We start from the raw sequence: 13,609 nt of genomic DNA, 5'->3' as shown, positions 1-13,609 counted from the left end.
TGTGGCAAACTGGCAAAACATTACCTTGTGACTTAATTATATTGTTTGTTTGTAATAGGACCATTTAAAACTGCAGCTGAATAATTAAATGATCATAGTATTCAAATTAAGGTTTTGTTTGATTACACTAATTGATTTATTGTACAGAAATATTTCACTACAACTGACCACAATTTAATCTTGTTTCATGATGACTAAATATCTAATATGCCTTGACTTGATATTAATGTTAATGAGGAAACATTTTTGAAGAGCAAGTTGGGAAATTCCTTGCTGCCTTTACTTGAAACACCCAGTCTACCTCATTTTTACCTTTTTTATTAGAATAACAATGGGATGACTGATTAGTGGAATCAGTAACCTAATGGTACTAATTCTATAAAGATCATTTAAAAAGCCCTTGCCTGCCTTTCCACACCCCCCCCCCCCCCAATCATTATGGTTTTGTTATTTTTGTAAAGAAATATTGTAAGCTGTGCACATGCACTTCATTCTAAACTCTGTATGCAGGTCTGCGTACGCACTCTGAGCAAATTTGGTGCTGAAAACCAAGTGTATGCTGATTCACAGAACTGCATGAAGCGGCAGCTTAGTACTTGTAAAATTTAATTAGCTTACTGTCAAGAAGTACAAGGCTTTATTGTGACACATTGCATGATTTTGTAATCCCCAAATGAGCTGATTCATAATCAAAATGCTAATGTACTTGTTCAAAACTCAGTAAAATAGGATTCACTTGCATTGCAACCTCTGTAAGGTACACTTTCTTGATAATTGTTCTCTTTTGGTCTATGTTTTAAGTTATTAAAAGAAAACACTTTTTTAGGTGCTGTCTTCTTCAGATGAAGTAATGATCTACATGATTAAGTACAAAGTTCACAATCCTGTTGTATGCATATTATTGCTCCCAGAAAGCTGTTTAAAAATGTACCTGAAGTAATTCATCTGGTATGCTGTGTGCAAATTTGACAGCTTTCTTGTGTCTAAGTTTTTTTTTATATTCAGTTGGTCAGATTACTGACATATCACTCACCAGTCTCATTTTTAACTGAATTTATTGAGAATGCTACATTGTCATATCTACTGGTCATTATTTCACCTGAAGTAGTGCACTAAGTACATCTCTAATGTAGAATCCCTCTTCTGCTGTGACCATCGGAATAAAAATGTATGACTGCTGTTGGATGAGGTCCAGTGGTGGTTTTTGGTTTGTAAAATGCTACCAAGTTATTTATTGTAAGGATAAACATTGAATATTTAATAAAACTGAAGGAAAAAGTGGTCTGATTTATATTGTCTCATACAATCTGATAACTGAAGTACTCAAAATTACATGATTTATTGAAAAAAAAACCCTTTTCACACCCTTTTTAAAAATTTCTTGATTGTAAAGCATGTTAAGATTTGTCATCGTGGGGAGGGGGAGGGGTATCCTGAACTTGATTTAAATAAAACTACATGCATAACTTCTATATACCCCCAACTGTAACAGATTTTACTGAACTATTCAGTAGTAATTTTCTATTAGTTTGAATTTTGTACTGTGGATGTTGTGCTCTGTTCCTGGTGCATCGCATCTTTTTTTTGCAACTGGCCATACTAATTAACAGGAGCTCTTGATCTGTAGTTCTAATTCCCATTAATGCCACTTTTGTTTTCATGGTGGAAGCCTGGGCAGGGGCTGTTAAACATCTCCTACATGGTGGTGGTCATAGATTTGGAAGGTGTTGTCTTAGAATCTTTTGAACATCTACAGTACATCTTTTTGAGACAACATATTGCTACTGAGTATCAATGGTTGAGGGACTACACTAGTCAAGTCAGGAGTGTTCCATCTCCCCTGACTTCTGCCTTTTTTGTAGATGGTGGACAGAATGTGATGAGTCAGAAGGTGATTTATCACAGTAATCCTAGCATCTGACCTGTTCTTGTAACCCCTGTTTTACGTAGCAACTGGCTAACAGTAGCCTGAGGATTACTATTGACTAATGGGAGATTTTGGACATAGTAATGCCATTGAATGTCAAGGGCTGGTGGTTATTGGAGATGGTCCAGTGGTAGTATGGCTATTGCCCAAATCTTGTTGCCTTTTGGGTATGGCCTAAATCTGCTGGAGGTGTCATGAATGGGGCTGAACACTAGTTAATAAGCATCCCTAAGTTTTTGTTTTTTTTTGGTGACTCTCCCTCCCATCCTCGTGAAGCAGCTAATGATGGCGAGGCTGAGGACGCTTTTCTCTTCTCTACTGGAGTTCGTGGGAGATGTCCTAGAGCTGAGAAGACTATCACTAACCAAAGCCTTCCTATCACGTGATAATGGGAACTGCAGATGCTGGAGACTGCTGTGTTGATCCAGCCTCATTTTATTACCTTCCTATCACGTGCTCAGTTACGACTCTAACAGTGGTATAACTTCCTCCTGATTACCTTTTTACTCTAGTTTTGGTAGGGTTCCTTTTATTAACTATCTTCCTTTGGTGTAGTAATGATTTGAAATTTTCAAAATACTAATCAAAGAAAATAGCGGAAAAGTACAGACTATCCTCAGCAGTTTGTGTTCATATGCTAAAAATGTGGTACCCGTAGCACTGCTTAATACGTCAGTTTTCCTCTTATTCTACCTGACTTCTTCTATTTTCCCCCTAGCACTATGCTGTGCTATGTCTGCCTCCAGCAGCTCCAGTTCTTGCTCTCCAAAGCCTAACCTTTTTTTTGTATAGGTGTCGTTACAAGCATCCATTTCTCCTCCCCTACCCTTTCAGAATTCATTTTATGCTGCTTTGAAGAAAGAAAATTGAGACATCATCTCCTTTACCTTCCCCTCCTTATTTCTCCCTGCCTACAACGCTTCCAACCTCTCCCCTGCACTGGACTCAAATCATTAATACAATTAATTTCCCCTATTAGACTGTACTCTTGAACTGAGCAACTAACAATTGCTATTCTGTTTAAAGTCACCCATTTTTGTCTTAGTATTGCTAATGGTCCTTTCATTCCCTGAGCGGCTCTAGGCCTGAAACGTCAGCCTTCCTGCTACACCTTTTCTTATCAGAATCTGCAGTTCCCACTATCTCTCAATAAACTAGAGCCATACAAAGTTTTTAAACAATTTTAGAATGTTGTGGGGAAGTGGAGGTGTACGTTACCTTAAAGCCTTTCTGTCAGCTCTCTAAAGGACTCGCTCATTAACCCCCCTTTCTCTTACTTCAAGCCTAAATCATTGTGGCCGGATTGTGTTGCTCTATCTCTCCGGCCAGGCAACTTGGTGACGTCACGGTCTCCTGGCGACCGCCGTCTCCTAGCGACGGGCATCAACCGTCTCCCGCAGGCCCAGCGGGGAACCGGCCGCTCCCGCTCCTTACCGTCTCCCGCAGGCCCAGCGGGTACCGGCCGCTCCCGCTCTGGTCCTTACCGTTTTCCGCAGCCCCGGCGGGAAACCAGCTGCTTACCATGTCGGACACACTTATCGTTCAAGCCAATGAATCGGCCGTCAACGTCAACTCCGATGTCGCCGAGGAGAGAATCGCCGCCCGCCGCATTCGGATTGCCCAGCGGCTGGAGGAGAAGAGACGGTGAGGGGGGGGCGGCGATGTGGGGTGGATGTACTTGGGTGTGTGTGGGGGGTGGAGGTGTTTGGGTGAATGGGTGGGCGTGTGTGTGGGGAGGGGAATGTGGGGTGGATGTGTTCGGGTGTGTGTGGGGCAGGGAGGTGGATGGGTGGGTGTGTGTGTGTGTGGGCGGGAGTGTGGGGGTAGGAGGAATACCTCTTCCAAGTGTTTAAGGATAATGGATATCCAAAGAACTGGGTCAGGAGATACCTACAGGAACAGCATCAGAAAGATTCTACATGCCGGACACACTCATCACACTGCCCTACGTCAGGAACACATCAGCAAAACTCACCACAAGACTTCCACGACTGCTGGGCATCAGAGTGGTACACAAACCCACATCAACCCTACGACAAGGGCTCACCCAAACTAAAGACCCACTCCCCGCCATGGACAGGACCAATGTCATCTACAAGATCCCCTGCAGAGACTGTGAGAAACACTACGTTGGACAAACAGGGAGAAACTAACAACAAGAGGACATGAACACCAACTGGCTACAAAAAGACACAAACAATACTCACTCATCTCAATCCACGTGGACAAGGAGAACCACCAATTCGACTGGGAAAACACCAGGATCCTGGGACAGGCTAGACAGAGACAAGCATGAGAATTCTTGGAAGCATGGCACTCCACAAAGCAGGCTATTAATAAACACATTGAACTCGGCCCCAAATACATTCCACTACGGAGAAAACCTGGAAGTGAGGCAATCCCTTGCAACGGACCCCTGAGTTTAAACGCCAGGCGGGAAAACACACTGACACTTCATCAGAGGCTGCATTGACGATGTTACCAAGCATGGTAACGAAACATGTGCAGGAGAACAAACCAGCTCGCCGAGCCAACCAACCTTAAAACGTTGGGTCTATGTGAGCCTGACTTCACACATTCAAGCTTCTTTTTTGCAAAAAAAAACAAAGCTATTTACTCACATTTCGATGCAGCAGCCAGGTTTACAACACCCTTCCCAAGAGAAACAGGACCGAGCAAATCCCTCTTAAGGCACATATCATCGCATTGCCATATCTTGTGTGTCCTTCTGATGCTGTGAACCAAATTGGTTAGGTCTACGATTATTACCTGTTGGTCTATAACAAAATATGGAAGATGAACTTAATCAATGAATGTATCTCTGCATTCAATCACTAATTCTGTTGGACCTTCCACTTCCTCTTATGAGAGGATGCTGTAAATCAAGTTACAGTTCTGGTCACCGCATTATAACAAGGATGTGGAAGCTTTGGAAAGGGTGTTTAGGAGATTTACTAGGATGGTGCCTGGTATGGAGGGAAGGTCTTACGAGGAAAGGCTAAGGGACTTGAGGCTGTTTTTGTTAGAGAGAAGAAGGTTGAGAGGTGACTTAATTGAAACATATAAAATAATCAGAGGGTTAGATAGGTTGGATAGGGAGAGCCTTTTTCCTAGGATGGTGATGGCGAGCACGAGGGGGCATAGCTTTAAATTGAGGGGTGAAAGATATAGGACAGATGTCAGAGGTAGTTTCTTTACTCAGAGAGTAGTAAGGGAATGGAACGCTTTGCCTGCAACAGTAGTAGATTCACCAACTTTAGGTACATTTAAATCGTCATTGGACAAGCATATGGATATGCATGGAATAGTGTAGGTTAGATGGGCTTCAGATTGGTATGACAGGTCAGCACAACATCGAAGGCCGAAGGGCCTGTACTGTGCTGTAATGTTGTATGTTCTAATTGTTCACTTCACACCTACGTACAGAGGACCAGCTTTAACATAATGAACTGTAAAGCTTATTACATTCGGTCATAAATATTAATTCAGTATTTATAGAAAGCATTTCAGTATAAAGAGCACAATTTTCACATTCCTTTATCCAGCTAATTGAGTCACAGAGTTCTTACAGCACAGAAATTGGCCTTCCAGTCTGACGTGTCCACAGCAGTTAACAAACCTCCATCTATTCTAATTTCATTTTCTCACATTTGGTTCATCGAAACAGTTCTTAAATGTCTCTCCTGTTTCCATCTCTACCATACTTTAAAATGGTGAGTTCCAGCTACCTCCAACCCTCTTGATGCCCTCCCCAACCCTCTTGATGCCTATTATTATTTGCTATTACCCACAGTTTTTACAGACATTGTTATTATTTTGTTTAATGTCTGTTCTGACTGCTGATAGCGTAGCTGCTGTGCTTTTAGCCTGAGTTCATGCGTCCCATTTCCTTTTGCAATATGACTGAAAATGTAACCCTTAAATAACTGAAACACTTTCAGCTCCATTGCCCTCAGCATAAATTCTGTTTTGGCACATTTAAGATTATAATCGTAAGACATAAGAAATAGGAGAAGGAGTAGGCTATTTGACCCCTCGAGCCCACTCTGCTATTCAGTAGAATCATGGCTAATTGGACACTTCTTGCCCAATTTCCTGCCTTTCCCCATAACCTTTGATTCCTGTACCAATCTATTGCTGTTCAGTTCAGCAGAAAATAAGTTTATTCTAAAAACAAGCATTTATTACCATGATAGGATTCAAGTATTTGTCTGGTTGCTGCCCTGATAATTTATATTATTAAGTAATTAATTATTATTCAAATAAGTATGTAACATAGTCACGCAGAGACAGCATGTCTTCATGAATGGGAAATGATGCCTGACAAATTTATGATAATTCTTTGTGGAGATAACAAGCAGGAAGGATGCAGGGGAGCCAGTGGATGTAAATTATTTGGATTTCCAAAAGGAGTTCAACAAAGTACTACACATAAGGCTTCTTGCCAAGATAAGAACCTTATGGCAAAGAGGTCTGGCAGCATCTCTGGGGGGGAGAACAGAATGAACTTGGGTATTTCACAAAGTGGCCTACAAGCCTCCGCTTGGTTTCCCTGATGTAGAGGAGGCCACATCGGGTCCAGCGGATACAATATACCACATGAGCAGATGTGCAAGTGAACGTTTGTTTAATGTGGAAGGTTTTCTTGGGGCCTGGGATGGGGGTGAGGGGTGAGGTGCAGGAACAGATGTAGTACTTCCTGTGGTTGCAGGGAAAAGTGCCAGGGGTGGTGGGGCTAGTGGGGAGTGTGGAGCAGATGAGGGAATCATGGAGAGACTGGTCTGTCCAGAAGGCAGATAAGGGTGGGGAGGGAAAAATGTCCTTGGTAGTGGGGTCAGATTCCAGGTGGCAGAAGTGGTGGATGATGATGTGTTGAATCTGGAGGTTGATGGGGTGATACGTGAGGATAAGGGGAATTCTGTCTTTATTGTTACTGTGGGGAGAGGGTGTGAGGGATGATTTGTGGGAAACTTGAGAGATGTGGTTGAGGGCATTTTCGGCCAATGTGGAGGAGTAATTACAGTCCTTGACAAACGAGGACATCTGGGATGTCCGGGAGTGGAATGCCTCAACTTGGGAACAGATCCAGTGCAGGCGAAGGAATTGGGAATAGGGGATGGCATTTTTGCAGGAAAGTGGGTGAGAGGAGGTGTATTTTAGGTAGGCTTGAAATAGTTATGTTTCCAGGCGGTTGCCAGAGATGGAAACAGGGAGGTACAGGAAGGAGTGAGAGGAATCGGAGATGGGCCAGGTAAACATAAGGTTTGGGTGGAATATTGGTATGTGGTATATATGTGGAATACTGTATCCATTGTTCCTGATGTAGCTCCTGTACATCAGGGAAACCAAGCAGAGGCTTGGAGACTGCTTTGTGGAGCACCTACACTTGGTTTGTGACAAATGACTACAACTCCCAGTTGTGAACCACTTCAACTCCCCCTCCCACTCGTTGGATGACATATCCATCCGAGGTCTCCTTGAGTGCCACAACAATGCCACCCAAAGGCTGGAGGAATAGCACCTCATATTCTGCTTGGGAAGCCTGGAGCCCAATGGCCTCAGTGTGGACTTCACAAGATTTAAAATCTCCCCACCCCTGACCTCATCTCAAGACCAGCCCAGCTCTTCCCTGCCTCCTTGACCCATCTGTCTTTTCTCCCACCTATCCACTCCTCCCATCTCACTGACCAAACCCCCGTCCCAACTCCCTACCTCCACTCGCCTTTACTGGTTCCAGCCCCGCTTCCTTGATCTGTCGGTCTCCTCTCCACCTATCTGCTCCTCTATCCACCTTCCATCATCGCCACACCCCTCTATATTTATTTCAGAGTCCCCTTCCCCCCTCCCATTTCTGAAGAAGGGTCCAGACAACAAGCGTCAGCTTTCCTGCTCCTCTGTCGCTGCCTGGCCTGCTGTGTTCATCCAGCTCTACACCTTGTTGTCTCAGACTGTGTTGTCTTCACAGATGCTGCCAGACCTGCTGAGCTTTACCAGCAACTTTGTTTTGGTTTCTGTTTAATTTAAGGAAAGATACATTAGCATTGGACACATTCTGGAGAAGGTTCAGTAGGTGATTCTAGATACGGAGGGGCTTCCTAATGAGGAGCGTTTAAGTGACCTGGGCTTATGTACTCGACGTTCAGAAGGATGAAAGACATCCTTATTGAAACATACAAGACTCTTAGGGACCTTAGGATAGATGCAGTGAGGTAGTTTCCACTTGAGGGAGAGTGAGTGGTTGCTCATTTAAAATTGAGATCAGGAGGAATTACTCCTTTCAGGATAGTGAGTTTTTAAGAATATTTAGCACAGACAGTATAGAGGCTGGTTTGTTAAGGATATTCAATGTTGAGGTAGGTGGATTTTTAATCAGGCAATCCAGGGTTCTGGGAAAAGGAAGGAAAATGGTATTAAAAATGATCAGATGAGGTGTGAATAGTGAAGAAGACTCAATTGGCTAATGGCCTATTCTTCCACTGCTACTTTTGGTCTTATACGATTCTTTGTCACAAACAATTTCAGACTGTTTTCTCTCCGGCCACACCCATCCTTGATGTCGCATTTGGAAGGGGAAAACATATATTGGTGTGCAGTGATTCACGCAGAGACTGGTGATGGCCTCATCTATGATTATTGTTTGTCATATTTAAAAGATTCACTTAACAAATGAAGTATATGTCAAATCATTTTGTAGGGAAGCGCTGGAGAGAATTTATGGTGTTGAGGAAGATGAAAAAGAAGATCTAAGTAAAAGCTGCAAGCAGGTTATAGACTCGCAACAGGTCAGTTCTTTACTGTTAACATACACCTGTCCATATTTACCCTTAAGCCTTCACTTTTCTTTAGCTTAATATTGTACATATATTACTCAGTCATTACACATTGATTCTGAATTGACTGACCCTTTTTGTGCAGGATAAGTAAAGAAAACGTATTCTGTGACATGTTAAATTGTAATACTTCCCCACTGACATCTGATCTGTTGTACCCCAATGTCTCTGATCCATTACTTGCTTCAGTAATTTTACTTGAGTTTGTGAAATAGACAGCAGTTTTTCACTCAACTCTATCCTAGACATTTGTGTCTGGACCATTATTGTATATAGCCATCAACAAGGGACCTCGTGGTACACCACTGGACAGAGACTTCCAGCCACTGAACACCTTTTGACCACTTTTTCCAGTCACTAAGCCAATTTTGGATCCTGTTTACCAAATTGCCCTGGACCCCATGGCTAATTTTAGCTAATTAAGCACCCTGCCTTGCAAGACCTTGTCCAAAGCCTTACTGGTCTGTGTGGACTGCATAAACTGCATTGCCCTAATCTGTACTTCTGGCCACTTGAAAAATCAAACTGAATTTTTTTAGACATGATATTCCACTCACAAAGCATGCTGAAGCCCCTTGGTTAATAAATGCCTCTCCAAGTGTAGATTGATTCTGGCCCTCTGAATTTTTTCCAACAGTTTCTCTACCATGTTAGACTCACTGACCTGTAGTTGCCTGGTTTATCCATTTCACCCTCCTTAAATAATTGTATCACATCAGCTGTTCTCCAGTCCTTTGGCACTCCTTGAGTGGTTAGAGAGATTAACATTGATGTCAGAGCCCTTGCACTCTCATCCTTTGCTTCCCACAACGTTTGAAATTCACCTCATCTGAGCCTGGTGATTTATCTGGAACTATCGCAGGGAAACTAGGGCTGGACGCAGTACTCCAGAAGAGGTCTCACCAATGTCTTGTACAACCTCAACATAAAGCCCAACTTCTATACTCAGATGTCTGAGCAATGAAAGCAAGTGTGCTAAACGCCTTCTTAATCACCCTATCAATTTGTGATGCAAACTTCAACGAATTATGTACCTGAACTCCTACATCTCTCTGCTCTACGATACTACCTAAGGCCCCCTTTTTAACTGTATAAGTCTTGTCTTTGTTTGTTTTACCAAATTGCAATATGTTGCATTTATCCAAATTAAACTCCATTTGCCACTCTTCAACCCATTGACCCCAATTGATCAAGATCTCTTTGTAATCTTAGTTACCCTTCTTCATTGCCCACTATACCACCAATCTTGGTGTCATCTGCAAACTTGCCAACCATGCTTTCTAACAGTAGTACAGATGTGACTTTTCATCTTCTTTAAAGTTGAAGTTTCAATATTTTGAGGTTCATCAAAGCTGATGCCAATTGGTTAATCTACCTTTGAACGATTGCTACGCTATTAGTGTGCTCAAGTATTTAATGCATACAAGTGAATTATTTGAAGTCTTTGTGACTAGGACTTATACTGCTGAAGCCATGGTTATTGTTCTCTTGTGCCTCTGTCAGATGGCCTCCAACCTCATCATATGTATGTAATCCAACACGCCAATGCTTATAAACATAGAACATAGAACATTACAGCACAGTACAGGCCCTTTGGCCCTTGATGTTGTGCCGACCTGTCATACCGATCTCAAGCCCATCTAACCTACACTATTCCATGTATGTCCATATGCTTATCCAATGATGACTTAAATGTGCCTAAAGTTGGCGAATCTACTACCGTTGCAGGCAAAGCGTTCCATTCCCTTACTACTCTCTGAGTAAAGAAACTAACTCTGACATCTGTCCTATATCTTTCACCCCTCAATTTAAAGCTATGCCCCCTCGTGCTCGCCGTCACCATCCTAGGAAAAAGGCTCTCCCTATCCACCCTATCTAACCCTCTGATTATTTTATATGTTTCAATTAAGTCACCTCTCAACCTTCTTCTCTCTAACGATAACAGCCTCAAGTCCCTCAGCCTTTCCTCGTAAGACCTTCCCTCCATACCAGGCACCATCCTAGAAAATCTCCTAAACACCCTTTCCAAAGCTTCCACATCCTTCTTATAATGCAGTGACCAGAACTGTACACAATACTCCAAGTGCGACCGCACCAGAGTTTTGTACAGCTTCACCATAACCTCTTGGTTCCGGAACTCGATCCCTCTATTAATAAAAGCTAAAACACTATGCCTTCTTAACAGCCCTGTCAACCTGGGTGGCAACTTTCAAGGATCTGTGTACATGGACACCGAAATCTCTCTGCCCATCTACACTACCAAGAATCTTACCATTAGCCCAGTACTTTGCCTTCTGGTTACTCCTATCAAAGTGCATCACCTCACACTTGTCTGCATTAAACTCCATTTGCCACCTCTCAGCCCAGCTCTGCAGCTTATCTATGTCTCTCTGCAACCTACAGCATCCTTCGTCACTATCCACAACTCCACCGACCTTAGTGTCGTCTGCAAATTTACTAACCCATCCTTCTACGCCCTCATCCAGGTCATTTATAAAAATGACAAACAGCAGTGGACCCAACACCGACCCTTGCGGTACACCACTAGTAACTGGTCTCCAGGATGAACATTTCCCATCAACTACCACCCTCTGTCTTCTTTCAGCAAGCCAATTTCCGATCCAAACTGCTATATCTCCCACAATTCCTTTCCTCTGCATTTTGTACAATAGCCTATTGTGGGGAATGTTATCGAATGCCTTGCTGAAATCCATATACCACACCACATCAACCGGTTTACTCTCATCTACCTGTTTGGTCACCTTCTCAAAGAACTCAATAAGGTTTGTGAGGCACAACCTTCCCTTCACAAAACCATGCTGACTGCCCCTAATCAACTTGTTCTTTTCTAGATGATTATAAATCCTATCCCTTATAACCTTTTCCAACACTTTACCAACAACTGAGGTAAGGCTCACTGGTCTATAATTACCAGGGTTGTCTCTACTCCCCTTCTTGAACAGGGGAACCACATTTGCTATCCTACAGTCATCTGGCACTATTCCTGTAGACAATGACGAGTTAAAGATCAATGCCAAAGGCTCGGCAATCTCCTCCCTGGCTTCCCAGAGGATCCGAGGATAAATCCCATCCGACCCAGGGGACTTATCTATCTTCACCCTCTGAAGGATTTCTAATACCTCTTCCTTGTGAACCTCAATCCCACCTAGTCTAGTAGCCTAAACCTTTAAACTGCACAATGCAATGGAAGTCCATGGCCCAAACCTTGGCAAAGAAAGTGGGAGGAAAGACAGACAGAGAAAAGAGAAAGTACTGGGGAAAATCAGTAGACTTGGCAGAGCCTAGAGAGAACAAATCAGTTAATGTTTCAAGTCCAATGAACCTTTTTCAGTTGTTTTTCTCTCTATAGATTTTGTTGGGCCAGCTGAGTTTCTCCAGTACTTTCTATTTTTTTTCAGACCTGAAGTATCTGCAGTTCTTTGATCTATTTAACATAGATAGACAGTTTGGAATCACAAGTGATTGATGGCTTGTTTTAATATTTAAAGAAACTAATTCAGCTGCAAAGAGATGGGACATCATTGGTCACAAATGTGCAAATTGCTGAAAATTCAAGAGAGGTACAGCGGAGGAACACAGAAAGAGAAATGCAAAAGCATAGGTGAGTCAGTTATGCTATTTTTATAAGAGATAATGGGAACTGCAGATGCTGGAGAACCTGAGATAACAAAGTGTGGAGCTGGATGAACACAGCAGGCTAAGCAGCATCTTAGGAGCACCAAAGCTGACCTTTGGGGCCTAGACCCTTCATCAGAAAAGGGGGTTGGGGAGAGGGTTCTGAAATGAATAGGGAGCGAGGGGGAGGCGGATCGAAGATGGATAGAGGAGAAGATAGGTGGAGAGGAGACAGACAAGTTAAAGGGGTGGAGATGGAGCCAGTAACGGTGAGTGTAGGTGGGAAGGTAGGGAGGGGATAGGTCAGTCCAGGGAAGTCGGACAGGCCAAGGGGTGGCATGAGGTTAGAAGGTAGGAAATGGAGGTGTGGCTTGAGGTGAGAGGAGGGGATAGGTGAGAGGAAGATCGAAGATGGATAGAGGAGAAGATAGGTGGAGAGGAGACCTATCTCCCACGGATGCTGCTAGACCCACTGAGTTTCTCCATCATTTTCTGTTTTTGTTTAATATGAAACGTATTTATATTTACATCTAGTTTTCAAAATGTTGGATTTTTAAAATTTATTTTGGTTTATAAAGGTCTGCAAAGCTGGAAAATGAAGCAACATTGAGTGAAGAAAAATTTGAGAGTATCACAAAGAAATGGCTGACGGCAAAAGCCCGTAAAATTCCACAGGATCTGCGTGACATTCTAATCAAGCAGCAACAGAGCTGTTCTGAGTTAATTGAGGGGAAAAACAAGCTGATTGATACTTTGCAGAAGGTAAATTGTCACACATTAAAAAGCTGAGAGGAACTGAGATGTTGACTCATGAAAAATGTATTTGTATTTGTAGTTGTAATTTGCAAACCCCGTAGTTGGCCTGAATTTTACAATGGACATCCGGATTCTGAAGTTAGATGACAATGGATCCTGAGCTTGCACTTGATGGCAAATGGGATACTTTGCTGATCTTACAAAAAGGCATTCTCCTACTTGTTTATATGCAGATCTACCAATCAATTAATGAAGGTGCTGATGCTGCTGGCCCAGCCAGGAAGTTGATAGCTTAGAAGGGACAGTCAGCACCGCTGGTGGAATGTGGTTGCTTCTGAGATGTGTAGGTGACTTTGATAGCTCAGATAGTGAGGTTTAAAAAAAAACAAAAAAATTAAGGAGGCCGAATAATGCAACGGAGGGGTCATGGGGCTATCTTCCCTACGTGCTGCTCCTTCAC

The 13,609-nt window shown here is 42.9% G+C and overlaps 1 protein-coding gene across 5 annotated transcripts in view; it reads left to right on the top strand.

Moving 5' to 3' along the window:
• The first annotated feature begins 3,315 nt into the window (after nucleotides 1-3,315).
• drc1 (dynein regulatory complex subunit 1 homolog (Chlamydomonas)) overlaps nucleotides 3,316-13,609 on the top strand; it is a 57,910-nt gene continuing 47,616 nt past the window's right edge. For all 5 annotated transcript variants that reach the window (XM_059645662.1, XM_048530315.2, XM_059645661.1 and 2 more), the window contains exons 1-4: nucleotides 3,316-3,571; nucleotides 8,622-8,709; nucleotides 12,267-12,379; nucleotides 12,972-13,155. In XM_059645662.1, coding sequence (XP_059501645.1) covers nucleotides 3,450-3,571; nucleotides 8,622-8,709; nucleotides 12,267-12,379; nucleotides 12,972-13,155 — 507 coding nt within the window. In that variant the 5' untranslated portion in view covers nucleotides 3,316-3,449. The remainder of the gene's footprint in view (nucleotides 3,572-8,621; nucleotides 8,710-12,266; nucleotides 12,380-12,971; nucleotides 13,156-13,609) is intronic.

The sequence above is a fragment of the Stegostoma tigrinum genome, chromosome 4 (assembly GCF_030684315.1).
Source record: "Stegostoma tigrinum isolate sSteTig4 chromosome 4, sSteTig4.hap1, whole genome shotgun sequence".
Classification (NCBI taxonomy): Eukaryota; Metazoa; Chordata; class Chondrichthyes; order Orectolobiformes; family Stegostomatidae; genus Stegostoma; species Stegostoma tigrinum.
Note: the sequence above shows the minus strand (reverse complement) of the source record. Positions and strands in the feature narration are given on the sequence as shown.